A 22291-nucleotide genomic window follows, 5' to 3' on the forward strand; every position below is an offset into this window, starting at 1 on the left:
AAAACTTGGAATGGGCCCACCATTTGACCCAGCTATCCCACTCCTTGGCCTACACCCAGAGGACTTAAAATCAGCATACTACAGAGATATAGCCACATCAATGTTCATAGCTGCTCAATTCACAATAGCCAGACTGTGGAACCAACCTAGATGTCCTTCAATTGATGAATGGATAAAGAAACTGTGGTATATATATACAATGGAATATTTCTCACCCATAAAGAATAACAAAATATGGCATTTGCAGGCAAATGGATGAAATTGGAGAATATCATGCTAAGTGAGATAAGCCAATCTCAAAAAACCAAAGGACGAATGATCTTGCTGATAAGCGGATGATGACACATAATGGGGAGCGGAAGGGGGGCAAGAATGGAGGAAGGAGGGACTGTATAGAGGGAAGAGAGGGGTGGGAGGGGTGGGGGGGAAGGAAAAATAACAATGAATCAAACACCACTACCCTATGTAAATGTACGATTACGCAAATGGTATGCTGTTACTCCATGTACAAACAGAAACAACATGTATCCCATTTGTTTACAATAAAAATAAATTTAAAAAAAAAAAAACGAAAGAATGAGATTTCTGGGAGAGATTTCGTGTTCCCTTGTGCAGCCTGACTTAAGTAGAGAAGGGGAATTTCAGAGTCTTTGTGCTTGGCCGGGAGGAAAAACAAATCCCTTAAGGCCCTTTAAAGTTCTCCAGATCCAACTGCTCGCACGCTGAACTACGGCACTCGCGGGGTGCGGGCCTCCGGGCGTAGAGTTTTCAAGTCCCCGGACGAGCGTCCTTCTTTCAGTGTGCACACCGGCCGGGCTCACGTAACCGCGCTCCCGCCGGGCACCCGGGCGGCCTCCCCCTAAGCACGGGTCCCACCGCCGTCTGGGGCCGGGGCTCCGCCTGCGCTGCCGCGCCCAGGCACCCCAGGTCCCGGGCTCAAGGGCGCGGGCAGGGCCTCAGCCCTGCCAAGGTGCCCTTGCGAAGGTAGGGCGAAGCCATCTGCCCTCGGTGACGCGGCCGACGCAGGATCCCCACCAACCCGCCAGCAGCCCGGGACCCAGCACCCCGCGAGGACCGCCCAAACCCGGGCGAGATCGGCGGGAGCGGGGCAACAGCCAGCCAATCCGCGCCGCGCGGCCGTTTTACGACAGCAGGCCCTGCTCCGCCCCCCCACGCGCCAAGGGGCGGGAAGGAGGTGTGCTCTCGCGTCAGCCAATCCGCACCGCCGCCTCCGGCCCTGCGCCCTCCCATAGGTCGAGAGCTGGGCGGCGCGGCGCGGCGCAGCCGTAAGGCGTGCTGGAGCGGCGTGAGGTGAGCCCGCGGTTGCGAACGCGCTGTAGGCTGCCGCCGGGTAGGCGCGACTGACTTTGGGCTGCGGGGAGCGGCGGAGACGGCAGAAGCGCGAGGGCCTGTGTCCGGTACGACCATGGCTGGCGCGCTGGTGCGGAAAGCGGCGGACTACGTCCGCAGCAAGGACTTCCGGGACTACCTCATGAGGTGAGGCGCGCCGCCGGTGGGACCCGGGACTCACGCCTCCCTCCTCGACGCGGCCCCGGGCGCTGCTGGCCCCCGGCGGTGGCCAGGGCTGCCCGCGCGGGTGACGGGGGCCAGAGCGGAGGCCCTTCCCAGGCGATGGCACTGGGACATTCCCCCCCACGAGCGGATGACAGTGCGACGTCCTTCCCGCGGCAGTGAGGATGCTCCTCCTGCCCGGCGGCGGGGGAAGCCCCCTCCCCGAGCGGGCGACAGCGGGGACGCCCTCCCCCTCCCGAGGGGGCGACAGCGGGGACGCCCTCCCCCTCCCGAGGGGGCGACAGCGGGGACGCCCTCCCCCTCCCGAGGGGGCGACAGCGGGGACGCCCTCCCCCTCCCGAGGGGGCGACAGCGGGGGCGCCCTCCCCCTCCCGAGGGGGCGACCGCGGGGACGCCCCCCCCCCCCCGGGGGGGCGACAGCGGGGACGCCCTCCCCCTCCCGAGGGGGCGACAGCGGGGGACGCCCTCCCCCTCCCGAGGGGGCGACAGCGGGGACGCCCTCCCCTCCCGAGGGGGCGACAGCGGGGACGCCCTCCCCCTCCCGAGGGGGCGACCGCGGGGACGCCCTCCCCCTCCCCGGGCGGGCGACCGCGGGGACACCCTCCCCCTCCCGAGGGGGCGACCGCGGGGACACCCTCCCCCTCCCGAGGGGGCGACCGCGGGGACGCCCTCCCCCTCCCGAGGGGGAGACCGCGGGGACGCCCTCCCCCTCCGAGGGGGCGACAGCGGGGACGCCCTCCCCCTCCCGGGCGGGCGACAGCGGGGACGCCCTTCCCCCTCCCGAGGGGGGCGACAGCGGGGACGCCCTCCCCCTCCCGAGGGGCGACCGCGGGGACCGCCCTCCCCCTCCCGAGGGGGCGACAGCGGGGACGCCCTCCCCCTCCGAGGGGGCGACAGCGGGGACGCCCTCCCCCTCCGAGGGGGCGACAGCGGGGACGCCCTCCCCCTCCCGAGGGGGCGACAGCGGGGACGCCCTCCCCCTCCCGAGGGGGCGACCGCGGGGACGCCCTCCCCCTCCCCGGGCGGGCGACCGCGGGGACACCCTCCCCCTCCCGAGGGGGCGACCGCGGGGACGCCCTCCCCCTCCCCGGGCGGGCGACAGCGGGGACGCCCTTCCCCTCCCGAGGGGGCGACAGCGGGGACGCCCTCCCCCTCCCGAGGGGGCGACAGCGGGGACGCCCTTCCCCTCCCGAGGGGGCGACAGCGGGGACACCCTCCCCCTCCCGAGGGGGCGACAGCGGGGACACCCTCCCCCTCCCGAGGGGGCGACAGCGGGGACGCCCTTCCCCTCCCGAGGGGGCGACAGCGGAGACACCCTCCCCGATGGGGCGACCACGAAGACACCCTCTCCTCCCCGAGGGGGCGACAGCGGGGACGCCCTCCCCCTCCCGAGGGGGCGACAGCGGAGACACCCTCCCCCTCCCCGGGCGGGCGACAGCGGGGACGCCCTTCCCCTCCCGAGGGGGCGACAGCGGGGACACCCTCCCCCTCCCGAGGGGGCGACAGCGGGGACGCCCTTCCCCTCCCGAGGGGGCGACAGCGGAGACACCCTCCCCGATGGGGCGACCGCGAAGACACCCTCTCCCTCCCCGAGGGGGCGACAGCGGAGACACCTTTCCCAGGCCTAGCAGTGACACTGAGATGCCCCTCCCGCTTGGCGACAGGGTGCAGCTCCAGGGTCCCCGCGCAGGTGCGGGGCAAGTGCAGTGGCTCCAGCTCTGCAGACGGGCTGGGCCGCCTTGCTGGCCCTCCCTGAACAGTCTGCCCCTTGCTCTGCCAACCCCGCGGATCCACCGCGCTGCACCAAGCGCCCGCGTTCCGCCAAAAGACTTGAAATGTGCCTTCTGTGATGGTCACTTCCAGTCTGCCTTTGTTTCAGAGTGTCTGACTTGACTGCCTAACTTTGTGACACTCTTAAATGTTTGGGGAGCGTTGATTTTAGTTTCTCTGCATGTGATATTTTAAACCTAGAAAAGTGTACGCATTTTTTTTTCTTTCTCCTTTTCAATAGTAGTTTGGTTAAGAAGTAAGCTAATGAAAGCTTTAGAGAAATATGCCCTATTATAACCATCTAAAGAGTAGTGTATAAAGGTAACTTGATTTTAGTGATAAAAACGATTGATTTTCTAACTCCAAAACTTTATTATAAATACTTTTTACTAAAATTTACAAACCAGTAGGTAAGAAAAACAGTTCATTCTGCCATGTGGTAAACTTGGAAATGGAAGCTTCTCTTCTGACTCTAAAAAGTTTCTGTGCTTAAATAGTACCATGGCAAGTTAAAATGGATGTCTAGTCCTGTGTAGCACAGCAGTTTATCACATTCACGTTTGGGGGAAATTTTGAGCAAAGTAGTGATCCCAGGACAGGTTCTTAGTCTTTGCAGTTACATTTCTTTATGACTTCTAACATTACTTTCTTACCTTTTATTAATGTCTCTTGTTTATATAATGAGCCTTTCTGATAAGTACAGCTAAAGGATAACACTGTGAAGTATAACTAAATAAAATGACCACACCTCAACTGTATAAAAACATTTTGATGATTACATGTTACATAGGAAGAATGTCTGGATATATTTTTAAGTAAGAGTGTTAGCCCTGCTTTTCTCAACTTTAATTTTCTTCTAAAATTTTTTCCAAAAGCCAGGTTTTTCAGTAGATTCCTTTGCTATATCTAATCTTTTTCTTCTAAAGCCAACATCATGCAGGTCTAATTTTTTTTTTTTTTTTTATGTTCTGCAGTATCACTTTAAAGTACAGTTTTACTAATAAGGAAAAGAAAAGAACTGCAGCGCCCAGGGAAGTGCTGCCAGAGAGCACCAGACAAGGATTCAGAAGAGTGACTTCTTAGTGAAGAGATTGCAAGCCAGTCAATCCTCATGAACTTTAGTTGCCCAAAAAATGGGCTTCAAGATAATGTTCTATCTTGTTGGGGTATCAAGAAAATTTAATTGGTTATGGAATATGAAAATACTTGTAAATCCCAAAAGTACATTTTAAAATTTTCTTTTTTTTTTTTTTTGCTGGGAATTGAACTCAGAAACACTTGAACCACTAAGCCACATCCCCAGCCCTATTTTGTATTTTATGTAGAGACAGGGTTTCACTGAGTTGCTTAGCACCTAACTTTTGCTGAGGCTGGCTTTGAACTCATGATCCTCCTGCCTCAGCCTCCTGAGTCACTGGACTTACAGGTGTACACCACCATGCCCATCTATATATCCTATTTTTTGTGAGAAGAAATATTTTTAAAAGTTTATTGTATGGAGAAGTTAAAATCTCAAATGTGAGATATAAAGCTGTATGATTTTGACCTTCCTTTCCCTACCTTTCTTGTCAATAGTGGAATTTCACAACTGGGCTGCCAGACTGGTTGAGGGCAGGTTTCAAAACTGACCAGAAGTTTTATTTTAGCTTTTTTTGTCCCCTAGATAGAGAAAACTTTCTTCCTTGACCCTATCAAAGGAATCTCTGTTTGTTCTTCCACACTCCTTACTTATAGTCCTGCTTTCTCTTAGCAACAGAGAATAAAGCATATAAAGAAGAAAATTTCATTATGACTCTCTTGCTCCCACCAAAAACAAGGTTCTATTCCTTCCTGCTACTTCATGAATAACTTACACGTGCTCTGTATCCCCTATAAACTATGATCCGTATTGCTTTTCCAGCCTATTGAAGGGCTATAGAAGTTTTCTAAACTAAAGCTCTTCTAGAATTTGAAAAATTATTTAAATCACAGAACAGTTGAGTTAGTTTTTCAGCAAAAATTTTTAAAATTTTGTATTTTCATAGATTATGAATTTCTTTTAGTCACACTTTATGATTAAGATAAAAATCTTTCTTCCTTCCCCTTCCCCAGTACTGGCAGTTGAACCCAGGACCATGCACATGCTAGACTACACCCCAACCCTTTTTCTGGTTTGGTTTTGTTGATGGGGGTAGTACTGGGGATCAAACTGAGGGTCTTGTGTAAGCTAGGCAATCATTCTGCCACTACACTACATCAAATAAACTACATAAATATAATTTCAGTGCTAAATAATGTTAACTAATTGGTGACAATTTCGTTGTGATGATGATGTTGCTACACCCAGGTGATGACTTTGAAGCTATCCCTGTTGCTTCTAGCTTTGTGAATTTGGACAAAATTCAGCCTTTGTGCTTTGGTACCTGTTTAGTGACAACATAATGCTTGACAAATGTTCATGAGAAACAGGGAACTGGTAGCATGCAGAAGGGGCCAAGCTTGTGGGGTGACCCCACTTCATAATAACTCATTACCCAAGAACAGCATTAATTCCTTCTGAGGGTAGTGCCTCTAGTGACCTAATTACCTTGAACTATGCCTTTCCCCTTAATGGCTCCACCATCTCAGCATTGCTATATTGGGGACCAAGCCCCCAACACACAAACCTTTGGAGGACAAATCACATCCAAATTATAGCAATCTCCAAGTCAAAACTTGTACACTTCAAGTTCTACTTCTTTTAAGGTATTTTTATAGGGAAAAAAAAAAGTGTGCCCCTGTTAATTTATAGATACAGAAACAACCTGTGTTCAGATCCTGTAAAAAAGATATTTTAAAAAGAGTATGCTGTAGGTAACTGTTCTACCTAGATTATGTTCAATCTGGTGAGATCATTGATCCCTCTCAACCAAAAAGTGCTGTGCCCAATTTGTACTTGCTATGAAATATAATTTGGGTGATGAAATTTATTAGGCTTTCTCCATAGCTTTAGGCATTTCCTAATGGAACCTACTTGAAGTATATTGGCACCCTCAACAATTATTTTCATGTTTTAAATTAGAATCTGTGTGACCTCTAATCAAAACAACCAAGAGAGCTTTTAGGACTTGACTGCATGTATTGAGGATTTTATTGTCTTATTTCAGTAACTCTTTCAATAGCTAAACTTTGAAAATTTAGCTTAAGAGAGAAAAGTTGCCATATTAAAAATCAGAGTAATTCAACTATGAAACTTTTGATATGTTTTTAAAAGATAACAAGGTTAACATCAATGAAAACATCATTGAAAGTTTTCTCTTTTCATTCATTCAACAAATACTTAAATGCCAGGCAGCACTTTTGGTAGTTCACTAGCCAAAATACATACCTCCTTGAGTTTTTCATTGTGGTGATAATGCAATAGTGAGTAGAAATTGGAAGTTCATTGTTAATAGAATTCTGCTGTCTTCAGCTTGTCGTTTTTTAAGTGTATGCTTTCTAAGGCTCTGTTATCCTTTTAAACAGCCATGAACCACAGACCAATACTGAGTACTTGAAATGTGAATAGTCCAAACTGAGTTGTGTTGTGACTATAAAATACACACTAGATTTCAGAGAATTAATACAAAAAAGGAATGTAAAATATCTGTCATAATTTTATTAGTTACATGTTTATATTAAAGAAACTAATTTATTTGTACTTTCTTTCTTTTTTTTCTTTTTTTTTTTTTTTTTTTCCTTTTGGTATCAGGGATTGAACCACTGAGCCACATCCCCAGGCCTTTTTTGAGAGAGAGTTTTGCCAAGTTGCTTAGGCCCTCACTAAGTTGCTGAGATTGACTTTGAATTTGCAATGCTTCTGCCTCAGCCTCCCGAGTTCCTGGGATAATAGATGTCCACCACCATGCCTAGCTTATTTATACTTTTTGTAATGTGGCTTGTAAAAATTAAATTACATGTGTGGTTTGTGTTTATGACTTGCATTACATTTATTTTCGGCTGCTCTGCTCTAAAGATTAAGCTTATTTTTCATAAAATTTAAGTATTTCTTAGGTCTAAGTTGTTTATAGAAATGTTACTTGATCTCAAAAGGGGAAACAAAAAAGGAAAATGTGTGTTGCTAACACTAGAGTCCTGTTACTAAAACATGAAAATGTCTGAAATTGAAATAACCTTATAGAACCAACTCTTTGAAACCATCTGATCTTTTTTATTTTTATTTTTTCCATGCCTCTTCTGTCTGAACCTTGATGATTTCTCACAAAATAGTACGGTAAGAAAATTGTTTCTCTCCATTCCAAGCTCTTGCAAACTTGCTGCATTAACAGAATCATGGACAACAGACATAGTGTCCTTGAGTTGGTCCACCTAGCCACTCTGCTGGACAGTGTACTGTGTGTGAGGTGCTTCCCCAGCCCTGGCAGCTGATGAAAGCAGGGAGAGTTGGGTGAGGAAGAGAAGGGAAAAGAGGAGAAGGAGAGAGAAAAGGAACAGCAGTGTGTGATGGTTCTTCTGCAGCAGGAACTGGTTTCCAGGGCTGGATTTCCAAACATAGAGGCAGAGCACTGTGCTGCTATTTCTGTTACAAGTAAGCCACAATGAAGAATTGTAATGGAGTAAAACTATTTTCCTGTTTAGTCCAAAAGGTGTTAATTTTCTCTTTTCAAATGTTAATCATGAAATTCCTTATTGTTCTAGAAATTGATGAATTTCTGGAAGCATATATTATATGCATCTCCAAAAAGGAAAGAAAGAAGTAGAGTTTTGTTCTACATGGAAAGTATACATTATAAGCTCTTAAGGCTAGGTATTTTATTAAATTATTGTTAAAGTGATTTTTACATTTTGTGCTGTTTTAAAATAATATATTTTAAGTATGACTCTTGTTATGACTCAGAATCATAAATATATATGTAGTTCTTGTCATGGAGAACTGTCTCATGTACCCTAACACTGATCACATTTAAACTTTTAATATGATCATTTAGCCAGAAGAACTCCAGGACTACTTAAGGTCTCAGATCTGTTGTCTGCTGCTACTGTACAAGAAGGCACATTTATACCTGGTGGTAGAGAAGCTGTGGTCGATAAGTCCCTCAGACTCTTCAGATTCCATTGTAGCCTCAGAGTCTGTGACAAAGATGAGACTGCTGAACAGGGTAGAGCAGTGAAAAGAGGTTAAATGGAAAGTGATGAAAGTAGACCAAGTGGAGAAAGTCCTGGTCATAAAGGAGGAAAAGGAAATCACTATGGAATGAAAATGAAATGGCACCCAATAAAGAACAAGTAGGAAAAGAAGTAAGTAGGTAAGGGAGAAGTGAGTGCTTTTCCTTACAGAGATGTGGGGGACGGGAAAGGAAAGAAAAATGATTGTCCCTTATTGAATACAAAACAGTAAAGCTTCAGCAGTGAGTGTCTTATTCAGATATTATCCAGTTTGAATACAAGAGGATTAATTAGCCATTCCAGAATTTCAAAAATTCTGTAAACCAACCATTCCTGATTCCCAGAGGTGATAAGTCATGTGTTAGACCCTGAAATCCTTACCATGCTGGCTAAATAGGAACTTTGACCTGGTTATTTTTATCATGAGCCTCATATGGCTTACATTAAAGCATGTTAAGTTAACTTTCAAAATATTTTTATATCACACCAAATGTAATTGTCATTTTCTTCTATTTCCCTTGTTTTCTACTTCTCAGAGAATTTGGGGATTTTAATGATTCTTAGTTTATTCCACACCTGTATTTATCTTAAACATTATGTTAGGCAAAAGTGCAGCAAAGACCTCTTTCATTGTTTAGTGTTCTGATAAGTAACAACTAGGGGCACTTGGCCAACAATGTGTGGCTGCTTTCAGGTTTTAAGATACTATTGGTAAATTCTATATAAAACAGTTTCAGTTAATGGACAAAAGTCACTGGGCTTTTTTCATTTTAGCCTCAGAAATTAAATTTGGCATAGTTGCTATTAAACATGGACAAGTTAATTTTAATAACCTTGAATAGCAGTAATCATAGGATGAAAGAAAAACATTTCTTTAAGTTTTTGCTACTCTTTCAAAAATATTTTCCAATCTTAATTTCTTAGTATCTGGGGGTAGATCTCTGATCTTAGAATAGCTCATAAGAACTGAAAAACATTTTCTTCCCTTATTAAATTTTTTTTTTTTCAGAAAAAGAACCTAATTTAGGGTCTTTAAGAGTTAATATCCTAATGAAAACTTGCAAAAAGGAATTTTAATAGCTTTAAACAATTAGGGGAGAAGAGTTCTAGCAAGGTTTAAATTATAACCAGAGTGAGCCATGAAAGAAATTGGTCTCATTTTTAAATTCTCTAAATGGAACAATGAGTTGTAATCTGCAGGTTGGTAGGGATCTTAGTAAACAACCAAATACTTTCTAGAGCTGGACTCCTTTGTGGGAACTGCCCACTCACACGAAAACACTTGAGCAATCACACCTCAATGTTAACCATCCGTGAATTAACCCAGTGAACCTGTAGATGTAGAGATGAGATTGATTTTCACTTATTCACATTGTTTAAAGTGAGGAAATTGCACCTGTTCATGGCTCCGCCATAACCCTTCCCTCTCTTCTTCCCCTCCTCTCATGTTTTGTAGCATTTCTGGGGCCCAGTGGCCAACTGGGGTCTGCCCATTGCTGCCATCAATGACATGAAGAAGTCTCCAGAGATTATCAGTGGACGGATGACATTTGGTAAGAACACAGACTGGGATGACTAGGACTTCCCACCTTGCAGAGCTCCTGCTCACATGTCACATTTATAGCATCAGATGTTACAATCATTATTAGAAAGTGACGTAAATAATATGACATTGAGCCAGGTACAGTGGCGCATGCCTGTAATCCCAGTGACTCTGAAGGCTGAGGCAGGAAAAAAGCCAGCCTCAGCAAAAGTGAGGTGCTAAGCAACTTTGTGAGACCCTGTCTCTAAATAAAATACAAAATAGGGCTGGGGATGTGGCTCAGTGGTCCAGTTCCCTTGAGTTCAATCCCTGGTGCCCCCTGCCACAAAAAAGAATATGACATTGAAGGGTGTCATCTTTTTCTCTGTGATGAGGAAGAAACAGAATTAATTTGAAATACTTGAAATCAAGTTTTCTCTACTTCCGTTGGGGGTTGGGGACCTGTCTAAACTGCAGACCTTTGAGTTAAGAAAGCCTATTTTAGCGTTAGCAGGTAATTAAAGTACAGGATGCCTGCCAGTGTTGGCTATACTCTTTTCCACTACTGTGGAGTGGTATGTTGGAGTTCCCAGTTGTGGACTTACCCCTCCAGTGTTACAATTTCTTCTTTCCAGGTTTTTGTCTCTCAAATCCTAAGAGTGAAATTCACGGAGAATAGAAGGCAAGAGTGAAAGGAGTAGCATGAGCCTCTTGAGTGTGCTGGTCTAGGGGCTCACTTAGCTCTTGGATCAGTGCTGTTTATCCAGATTTATGCTAACCAGCTATTAGAAAAGTACCAACACTATTGGTTAGCTCTTGAGTCTGAACTTTTCTGCAATCTCCATTCAGGTCTGCCCCCACTTCCGTTTTCTTGTCAGTCATCAGCCTAAGCTGGGCCATAGCAGGCTTACATGTTAAGAGGCCAGGGTGCTCTGGCTCACCTTGGCCATGCTCACCACACCTCAGGCCCACATCTGCATGGTGGGCTCCACATGTCCCCAGCCTATACTTGCTGCCTACACTCCAACCCACCTGGGCCACTGCTCCAGGACAAGGGCTTGGTTTCAGTACTTAATAAATATTAACATTTGCCTTCTGGATTTAGTATACCAAGTTGAAAAATATGCCATCTTAATCATTCTGATGGCCAGACTAACAGATTTATATTGTGAACTTGATTTGGAAGAGTGTCATCAAATTTACTTGAGACCCTGATGTTTGAGTAGAAAGCTATTGTTTAAAGCAGAAATAGTAGTTCTCTCAAATAATGGTTTATAAACAATTCTAGGAGGCAGAAATGTGACAAGAATTAGTTTCAGCTTATTCTTGCTTACAGATATGTTCCTAAAATATTTAAGTGATAAAAATGCCCCCACAATACAGTGAAATATTTCATGAGCTTTCCACTAGAGGCATGTAAGTAGTACCTTTCATGATCCACCAAGGGTTTTAGCAAAAGAGCATCTTTTCTGGCTAAGGCTGTGGACCCATTGATGTCTGGTCCCTTCAGCCCTAAGCTATCTAGATGAAGAGTCATTGATGTTCTTTGCTTTGATGTTTCTGCAGCCCTCTGTTGCTATTCTTTGACATTCATGAGATTTGCCTACAAGGTGCAGCCTCGAAACTGGCTTCTCTTTGCATGCCATGCAACAAACGAAGTAGCCCAGCTCATTCAGGGAGGACGGCTTATCAGATATGAGTAAGCAAATTTGAATCATTTTGCTTTGAGAAACCTTGTGTTAAGAGACCATGGGGAGCTGGAATGCGAGTATGCCTAGGTGGGAAAACCTGACTTATTTAACATGAAAATAGGATATTTCAGTTTTTGTAAAATCTTAAGTTAAAATAAGCATATGTAAAGGTGTTTTCTAAAGTCACATGGAGCTAAAGTTTTCTCATTGAATTTTTCTTTGTGATTGTTTCCAGGATGACTAAAAAGGCATCAGCCTAGAAATGGAAGGAACAAGCTCTTAAAAGGGACAGCACCCCAGCTACTGCTGCAGAGTCACAGATTCCATTAGCAGGAATAGAAGGAAATGTGGAATGCTATTTTTATTAACCATACCGTTTTTATAGATATAGCTGAGAGTCCCTAAACAAACTCTCTGCTGCCTTACAAGTACTGAATATTTTCTCTTCATAAAGAGTAGCTTAAAATATGCAACTAACTTAATAATTTCCGATGATGGTTTTATCTGTATTCATATGCATATTATCTATTGGGATTTGGTTAATGAAAAACTGAACAGAGCAAAATTTTATAGCTAAGTACTCAGAATTCTTGACTTTAATGATATCCAGCAGATTGACACATATCTAAAATCTGATCTCCAGTGTTTGAAAAAGTCTGTGTATCTCCATGCAGTATGTATATTAAGATGCTGTAACTTAAATGGCAATAAATGATTCAAATATTTGTTGTATGAGTATGACTAAATACCTTGCTTTATTTGTTAGGGGACTGCAGAACAATATGAAAGACAATTATAGGTGAAAAATATAACTCCTTGAAAATTGTTAAGATTGCCTGAGGAAGTGAAGAGTCAGAAGGCCAATTTCTCTGGAAAGTGCTACAGTCTCAGCTGTGCAGAATGTATATGCCCCTGAGTCACCGTTCCTGTTTTCTCTCTGGGCCTCACACAGCCCTGTGAAGCAGGTAGGACCTTTTATATAGGAAGGATTGTGATGCAGAATTTGTGAGACACCTGGGACTTGGCAGGACCAGGGCACCCCATCTCCCTGCCTGCCATGCTGATTTGGGGCTATGGCAGGACAGACTCAACCAGGAGCAGTGCTCCCTTGGGCTCCCTTGGGCTCTGTTGGGTTCATTCTTTCACAGTTCCCTAAAGTAGGGTTGAGTTTGGTTAAAGGAATTGACACTAGAATCCATGGATTGTTTCATTAAGTTTAGCCATTTCATCTGCTTTATCTAGAACATAACCACAGAAACCACCTCAGGCCTCCTCTGCTGGGGCCCACCTTCCAGCATTAGCTACTGTCAGGGTTTGTGGTTTTGAGTCTTTGTCTTTCTTTCAAAGATCCTATCCTGCCTGTCTTGAAGTGAGTAAGGAGCAAGAAGATCTTCCATACCTTCATCAGAAGATTTGCCAGCTCACCAAGTGAGTGGCAGTGGAGGTAAACCCATCTAGAAGCACAGGACCTGCAGAGAGACCTAGGAGCAGATGCTGCAGGAGAGGCCCCCCAGTAAAAAGCAAGTCAATAGTTCATTCTAGTGAATGTTATCTTGCATACCTGAGAAGGACATAAGGAGACAAGGTCATCTGCTAGTGGGAACTTTGTCTGGAGAGACAGAACTATGACTGAATACAAGCAGTCAGTGAGTGAAGCTCAGGGGCCTCTGGAGTTGCTAAGGGAGCCACAGACTGCTAGCTGAGCAGTTATTAGGAGCCAAAGGAGAGACTGATGGTACACCTCACCCACAGGGCCACGGGAAGATCTCAGCTGTCATGCTTCCCTTCCACATAGCTGAGCTCTTCAAAAACAACAGCAAGAATGCAAGATGAATGGCTAAAGCAGGGAGAAGGTGTTCATTTTCCTCTGTTGGAACCCAATGCTTACTTTCCTGCAGCATTGAGGCCAGTTATAAAGAACTAAATTCCAGAACAAGATTTTGTTCAGGCTTTTGGTTGCTTTAAGTTTACCACATCCAGTGTCTACTGTTAGCAAAAAGAACACTCAGAGCAACTGGGAATACTTACAATCAGTTATAAGTAGTACCTTTATCAAAAACTGGTCTGACCAGTTGTTTGATCTCCCTGGACTTGGAGACAGAAGACTTCTGGGACAATGCTAACTCCCAGGCTCTTAAGAAGCTCCTGACACTTCTTTATCCCACTTGAGCTGTGTCTTCTAGAGATGTATATTGATGAGAATGCCTGGCCATCCCAAGAGAGCAGCATGCATGGCAGTGTTCAATCCCAAGGACTAGAAACCACACTTGGCCTCTTCAGTCACCAGCCTTTGTGACCTTACAATTTAGTAGCACTGGGGATTGAACCCAGCGGTGCTCTACTACTGAACTCCATCCCCAGATTTTAAAAAAAATCTTAGGGTTTCACTAAGTTGCCTGGGCTGACCTTGAACTTGCAGTCCTGCCCCAGGCTCCTAAGTAGCTGGCATTACAGGTATATGCCACCACATCCATCAGTGGCCATAGTATTCTGTGTGTGTTGGAAAACAGCAATAGAAACACATTACTGCAAGAAGGTCGTCTTTGAAATAATAAGCTGCATAGTGAAAATGTGCAAACCAAGGGTTGGACTGATGTAAAACAGTTACATTAAAAGTGGGACTGGGGTATACTTCAGTGGTAAAGTGTGCCTGGCATGTACAAGGTCCTGAGTTCTTCCATAGTACCACCAAAAAACAACTAAAAGCTTAGCAGTACATCTTCAAAAATTGGAAATCCCCACCTATAACATTCTCCACAAATAATTATAAAAATCTAATTCTATTTCAAATAATGAAATAGAATGTGAAGACCCCACTGAGTTGGAACTACCTTGTAAGATGACATTGATACCAGTTGTCAGTGCCTTGTTGGTCTCTGCTGCAATGGCAGCACACTCTGGGTCAGAGGTGACAAAAATCAGAATGCCCTTCCTGTTCAACAAGGAATCTCCAGCCTACACAGGGTGAGTCTTGGCCGAGGAAGTATGACTCCACAGGCAGCAGGCACAGTGAGAGTCGCCAGTGTGAGGACACAAGCATTCAATGGTCATTTCGTCATCATCTCTGCAGTTGGCTTGATATCACATGCCCAGGTCTAGCCCCTCTTCCCATGCTCCATATAGTAGTGATGCAGTTCTGCCTTCTGAACCTTAACTTGGGTCCAGTTACTTTGTCTTTTTATTTGGATTTCTCAGCTGTTTTCATATATATAGTACAGAGAGTAAACACAGTAACAGGAAAATGAACACAAGTTGGTATATAGTACCTGTGTACACTCACATTATATTAGATTGCTAAGAAGACAGTTGATAGCCTCAAAATGGTCTCTTGTCTTAAGGTCTAGAAGAGGAGTGAACATTCCGACTGCATTGACATGAGCAAAGACCCAGTAGCTCTGATGACAGCCCTGGCAGGTCAATGTCCTGGGACTTAGCGGAGACTACAGAAGGAGCCATGGAGGTTAGAATGTTGCTGTTCCCACAGTCTTACTCTGTCTTACCTGGGGCAGTTATGGAGACCAACCCAAGCCAGTCCTGGGTTCGTTTTTGTTTTTGTTGGATGTAACAGAAATCACAAAGGATCAGCCACTTCCTGACCACTTTGTTACGAAAGCTAACGACAGGTTAAAATCTGCCAAAATGTGCCTTACTGTAAACACGGTATTGAGCCAACATTCATTGACCTGCAGGCACAAACCTCCCTGTTCCGTGTTCTTGATGAATCACAGCTCATTCTTTCAGGTGTTCTGAAAGGGCCATCCATCTAGTCAGATGTGATAATGTTCCAGCTGTGAGTGAGAAGTCCCACTTAAACTGGTAATTTCATTGGGGGTGGTTTAGTGGTAGTTTTTTATTCTAGTTATTAGGCAGACTTCTGTAAAGTAGAAGTTAACTATCTGCCTATTAACTAAATTCATTCACTTACGGCCCCATTGAAAACAAGATATAGGCTCAATTCTCTTTTGATTTTTAAAACGAACTGGTGTCATGGATATTTCAGTTGTGATAACTTGAATATTTTTCTAAGAGTGGTAATAGACTCTAGAATTTTTAGAGATTAAATGCATTTCTATCAATCATGATTTTTATTATCTTGAGGGGGCTCAAATGTTATACCTTTGGCTCCTGGGAGCCCCTTTAAAAATACCCTTTAATTTTGACACAATTCCACTAATTTTTGTGTGGGTGGTACTAAGGATAGGAGTACATCTCCAGCCCTTTTTATGTTACCAAGCCTGACCTCAAACTTGTGATTTCTGCTATCTCTCCTCCTGAGTCACTGAGATTGCAGGTGTGCACCACCGTGCCTTGCCCATGATTCCATTAATTTTTTTAGAGCTGTGCTATCTGGCACACCCTGTTCCTTCCCTGCCTCTGACATGGAAGAGATGTTTCTTCCGGGGTCTCTGGTTATGAAGAGTGGTGTTTGTGACCAACATACAGACTCCACACACTCATGCTGCCAAAGAGACACTGCTTCTTGGCCATTTCAGTACACGGCACCATAAAGGATTTATTATTTTTTAATCACAATTTCATATTGACATTTCTACTTCAATTTTAATATGGCATTTCTGCTTAATTTCTTTGGTTTTATAATTGAATCTCTTCTTACGCTGACATTTTTTCTTGTAATAGACATTTCATGCTTACTTGCATACTTAACCTAGGAAAATAGTTTCATAGTGACGTTACCATTACTGCCTCACACAGTGAAGCTGCTGAATAGAAGTTCAAAAACTAAAACAGTTTCGTCTTTGACCACATCTCCCAGGTCCGTGAGCTCCAACTCACCGTTCACTTGAAGCTGTCTTTTCCTGTTATGGAACCACTTATCCAGTATGAAGTTTAGCAGGACACTTTGTTTTTACATTCACTGTAAAGACTTTTGCATTCAGGCAGCTGCTAGCTTTTAGAAGGTAGCACTTTTGCCAGTGACTGGAGACCACTCTGCCGATGACCTTTGAGGTGGTCAGCCCTCTGAATCATTTCATTATGTATGTGTTTCACATCTCTACCCTGTCAGCCCCTCCCAGTGAGTTCTGACCAAATGATCAAGTCTGCCTTTTGCCACTGAATTTCTAGTACATTAGATCCTAGGTATTTTAATTTTTCGAAGTTGTTCTCAAAGATAATCCTTTGAAAGTTTTATCTCGTGCCTTTTTTGAGTTATAATTCATATCTAACCTCTCTAAATGCCAGATATGTAATTTTACACACAGTTTACATTATATAAATTCAAATAATTCTCTCAGTTAATATTCTTTTGACATATGAGTCAGTGTTGAATTTTCCTATAGGGGAATTTCATGAGATGTATAGTATCTTGAGATGGCACATGCTAAGCAAAAGAGACATATATAAACACAAGCTCCTTAAGGTTTTGTCTCAAATCTTCACTCCTAAGTCAAATGCAGATTTTACTTTTTTAATGTACTTTCTAGCACAATTAACCACCTCCAAAGCATGCATCTGGGGAGGAACCCCCTCTGGTCAGTTTACCTGAATGAGGTTCCACCCTGAGACACACAAGGGAACAGCTACCATTCCAACTGGTGACATGAGGAAGAGTAGCCCCCTTCTGAAACTCCAACTGACTATTTATAATATGGGGATCCTTTTCATGTAAATATATTGGCAAATGGGCCCAAGTAACCTGGGAAGATTTTAAATTGAATTGGCCAAAATGGGGAACTTTCAAAATCCCTCAATTAGGTTATGTAAGTGCATACTTAGAAAAAGTTGGTTTTAGAACCAGACAAAAGGAGTGGGAGGCTTATTTTTCAACTGTACTTAGAAACTTCTAAACAAGACTCAGAAAAAGAAACAATAACAACAACAAAAACTTCCTCCAAGCAGTAAGTCAGTAATTAATAGAAAATAGAAATTAATGTCTCTGAATTAAAATCTTCTAACATAGCTTCCTCCATAACTTCTAAATGCTGCTGCCTCAAATGGAAAGATATACTGAGCAGAAAAGAGAGTCTACTTTGACTGGTTGTTTCAAAGTCCGAGAGCTATGGGACAAAACTCGGACCTTGAACATAAGAGGTTTGAGGAAGTTATAGAAGGACTATGGCAAGGAGTGGATCTTGTGGCAGATTTCTGTTTTTGGCAGTGTTCAGGCTCAAACCCAGGGCCTTGTACGTGCTAGGCACATGCTCTAGTGTGGGAGATTCATGTGTGATAAAGTTGGCAACATTATGTATAAGTTTTTCTAGAGGTTAAGTGCTGAGGTGCACTGGAGGAACTAAAATTTGATTCCATGTTTGTAGGGTGGAATTTTCTTAGAACTTTGATCTACATTTATTAGGAAATTTTCAGAGGTTTTTCCTTAAAATATTTTTGTCACCTTGACTTTTCCTGTTTAACCAAGTATTTTGGATCTTTGAAATGCTTAACAAATGTCCCCAAATCAAATTCTAAAATTAAGTTTTCTCAGTCTAGAACTAACTTTGGAATTTCCAGATGACCTGGAAGTCCAGCTGACGCATTAGACTTATATTTCTATTAATGTGTTAATATGTGTTCCTAAAAATCTGGTATTTCTTGGTATACCTAAACAGTCATAATTCTAATGTTAAAATATTATATGCTACAAAATAACCAATTTCCTTGGTCAATTGTGAGTAATCCTCAGGTCTTTAACCATGGCTATTTTAAGTCTCATACATAGTTAAGTGGCTTTATTATGATGCCTTTCTGTAAGTTTTTTTGCAAGCAATTATGATCCCAAAGTGTTGTGTCATTTCTTCTTGGAAAAGATGGAAAGAACTCTGGTAAGTGTAGGATTCCAATAACTTTGGACTGGGTAAGAAGTTCTACAACTCTACAATGAAGAAGCTGATGAGTTTGTGAAACCACTAGATAAAATAAGGAGGAAGAATTAATGTGAGATCAAATGAACTGGTGAAAAAGTTTGGGTTTCAATGACCTTGTTTCAAGCTAAACCCATTGACTAAAACTCCTGAAGACAAAACCTGGCAGAACTTTTGACTTAAGAAACACAGAGGCTACTTCCTTCATCCTCTAAAATTCTTGGGAAAGATACTCATTCAGTCCCTGACTTTTACTGGGTCCTAACTGATACTGATACCTTTCTCTCTGCCTCAAACCCTATGCAAAATCTTTTGAAAATCCTCTTTTAATCTTGCCAGATACTCCCTAGATACTTTGCACACATATACCGTTGGCTCCTCCTTAGAAGATTTCTCTGAAGATGTCTGGCCTCAGATTGATCCCTGCTTCCCTTGATGCCTCTAAAAAGTGAGTCTTTTTAATCTCATTTTCTCTGTCTCTCATGGACCCCAACTTCGGCTTTTACTGAATCTCCCTTATTGAAAAAAGAATACTATAGTCCAAACATTGCAGTCTCTGACTTTTGCTGGGAATCTATGTTGGATCTGTCAGTAATTCCCTACTGGAACTTTCACTAAAAGCAATGACCTGCTCCTATTGTAATTTCTCTGTGGTGCCCCTATTCCAGCCTAGTTATCAAATCCTCAACCAGACTCTCTTATGGAGTACCCTCTTACCTCTTATGAGGTCCCCTAGACTCAAATTCAACATTTAGTTGGCCACCTTCAGGAACGGATAGTATTTCAAATGTTCTTTTGCTGGTTATCGCTGCCTGTTCTGTTTATACCTTGTTTAAATTGCTTGTTGTTTGTGTATCTCAGTATCTCAGGAATACTACTAAACCAAAATAATGGTAGCCCACTACCAAGAAAATACTTATTAGGCCATAGCCCTCCTGGCATCCTGTTGACCTCAGAGACTACTTAGCCTGACTGAGACTGTGGTTTTTCAATTACCTCCTTGTTGCTCAGCTGTGGCCAAAAACCCAAGACTTTCTCTATCACCGCAGCTATCAAGAACACCCCTGCAGCCAGGAAAGTGACTTCCTGGGACAGATCCATCCTAATGATGTGGAATCTCTCATTCTACATGGATGTTTTCTTGTGGAAAGATTTGATCAAAAGGGAGAAATACCAAAGACAATAAAGATTGGAGTGGCATTGGAATGACATTGACTCAGGGTACATCCCACATGCAACTGGCCTTTGGTATGAGCTGCAGAAATGCCTACCCACAGAAGAAAACTGGCCTCTGGATTGGGCCAAACTGCAATATCTTAAAACATTGTTAACTTCTGTTGCCCTTTGGTACAAGGACTTCTTCCCCAACTATTCAGACTGAGATCACACCCAATTCCTTTCTTAAAAGACAGCTTAACTTTTTCCAGAACTAGTTAAATCCCTGATCAACAAATAATAATTGCTACCCCATGCTTTGTGATTTAAAGCTATAAATACACTAACCATTTTGTAAGCCCAATGGCACATTTATAAGTGTGTTTTTCCAGAATGTAATTCTAACTAGCCCCAAGTAAATGTTATTTCTTTGTTCTCAACTAGGCTGGTTTTATTCTGTTTATAATAAATCCATAAAGATACACTTATGTTGAATATGGTAGCACATGCTTGTAATCCAAGTGACTTGGCAGGAGGATCACAAGTTTGAGTCTAGGCTCAGCACTCCCTGGGTTAAATCCCCAGTACAAAAAAAAAAAAAAAAAAAGACACATTTGTTTGTTGATACCCATGAGAACTTGTCATGGGATACTACTCAAATACCAAACTTTGCCAATGTCCAAGACCTTAAGTTAAATGGAATAGTGTATGTATGTAGCTCGCCATATAGTCGTAATGTTATCTGCATTCCTTGGAATGTCTACTACAATGTAAATTCAAGGTAAATAATTGTTATACTGATTGTTTAGGGACAACTTTGGGAGATTGCAGGAAACTACAGATGGGTGTTTATTTACAACATGATGGAGGACAGGGAGGTGGCAGGAGGCTGCAGCAGAGTTTATCAGTGAACGTGGTCTCTGGAAGGACTGATGTCTGAGGCAGAACATAGCCACACATCGCTAGTGGGATCCATGAGGCAGAAGGAGTCTCTAGCAGGTGGGTCCACACATCTCAACAGAGGTCTGTGGTATGGCAGGATGGTGAATCAGACTTGTCTACACTTCACCACATGGTCTGTGAGTAGATCTGAGACCGTCACAGAACACATCCACACATTGCCACAGGTCTCAGAGGTGGCAGGAGGCTTCAGGACAGCATGTCCACACCAACAACGAAATAGAGTGGGGGGAGTTGCAACAGTTCATGTTCTCACATCAAGAAGGAGCCTAAGAGTGTCCAGAGGCCACAGCACTGTGTGCACACACATCCTGACTGAGGTATAAATGAAGTATAGGCCACAGGAGTGTCCATGTTGTGTCAGGTCTGTGAAGGAGGCACTGAGCTGCAATAAGCTACATGACTGAGATCAGTGTCACAGCAGGATGCTACGGCAGGATGTTATCACACATCTCCACTAAGGACTGTGGTGTGGCAAGACTGTGATGGCAGGTGAATTTCTGCCTGTTCACAAGAAGTGCCAGTTCATGCCTTCTGCATGCCATGTCTCCATGCCTCAGAAATTGAGGAAAGCAACCGTTTCCTGCTCACAGCCAGGTGAAAGGAGCCGAAGCTGCCAAGATCAAGAAAAACAAGAATAATTTGAAGTTCAAAGTTTGATGGAGCAGATACCTTTATATCTTGGACATCATAGAAAAGGAGACTGCAGAGAAGCTGAAGCAATGCCTGCCCCCAGGTTTATAGTGATGAAGCTAAAATGTACCAGACAGGCGGATTTAAATTACATTAAAAAAAAAAAAAAGTTTGAGGCAAAGTGGTTCACACATCACATATCATCACTCCATCTTAAGTGGCCATGAAGCCATCACTAGCTTTTCCATACCTCATAACTGAGAACTGGAGGTCGTAGTCTGCAACAGAGTGTGTGCACATATCACTAAAGAGATCTGTGAGCGGGAGAGTGTGGCAGAACCTTTCCACACACTACAAGTGACTGGGGCTACAGCACAGCAAGTATAAACACTACCAATGAACTCTAACAAGTACCAGGAAGAGTGAGAAGAGGGGGTACATATCACTAGTACCATACCAGAAGAGTCACAGGCTTCAGCAGGGTGTGTCCACGCTTCAGTACTAAGGTCTATGATGCAACAGGAGGATGCAACAGAGCAGAGGGACGCATCACAGCAGAGGTGGTGACATGGACAGGAAATGGAAAAAATTATAGCCACAATATTACTGGGGCTGGGAGGTGATTATGTCCTGTAGCAGAGTATGTCCACATACCACAAGTGAGGTCTGTGATTTGGAACTAGACGGAGCAGAACATGTCAGTACATCAGGACAGAGGTAGAATGAATGATTGGTGGTTGCACTAGAATATATTCATGCAGGTCCATGGAGATCTTTGATAACATAGAAGGCAAACCATGGTGTCCATATATCAGTACTTGCCTAGGAGATTAAAAAAACCTCAGGAATACGGAACATCCAAACATAATGCAAGAGCAGAGGATGGCAGAGTATGAGGAATAGAATGTGCACAAGTAATAAAGAAGTATGGTATTGTGCAGGAGGATAGAAAATATATATTTAACAAGAAAAGAGCATGAGGAATGGCCTGATGGATTTTTCAGGTGCAGAAGATACAACACATTTAAGGTATGTACAATGGTGGCAAAATAAAAAATAAGCACATCTAAAATTTACCCAGAAGG

At 43.8% G+C, this 22291-nt stretch overlaps 1 protein-coding gene across 2 annotated transcripts; it reads left to right on the forward strand.

The window, feature by feature from the left end:
* Window positions 1-1279: 1279 nt before the first annotated feature.
* On the forward strand, window positions 1280-12375 carry MPC1 (mitochondrial pyruvate carrier 1; the record flags this gene model as incomplete). Of its 2 annotated transcripts, XM_079146571.1 has the most annotated exons (4): window positions 1280-1497; window positions 7531-7534; window positions 9884-9980; window positions 11516-11652. In XM_079146571.1, exons 1-4 carry the CDS (start codon window positions 1427-1429, stop codon window positions 11650-11652), a joined length of 309 nt encoding a protein of 102 aa, XP_079002697.1. In that variant the 5' UTR covers window positions 1280-1426. The 2 variants fall into 2 exon arrangements, with proteins under 2 accessions (XP_079002697.1, XP_079002696.1); XM_079146570.1 differs by lacking the exons at window positions 1280-1497; window positions 7531-7534 and adding an exon at window positions 11876-12375 and having other exon boundaries at window positions 11516-11648.
* Window positions 12376-22291: the final 9916 nt, after the last annotated feature.

This window comes from Sciurus vulgaris, assembly GCF_902686455.1.
Source record: "Sciurus vulgaris genome assembly, chromosome: 7".
Taxonomy (NCBI): Eukaryota; Metazoa; Chordata; class Mammalia; order Rodentia; family Sciuridae; genus Sciurus; species Sciurus vulgaris.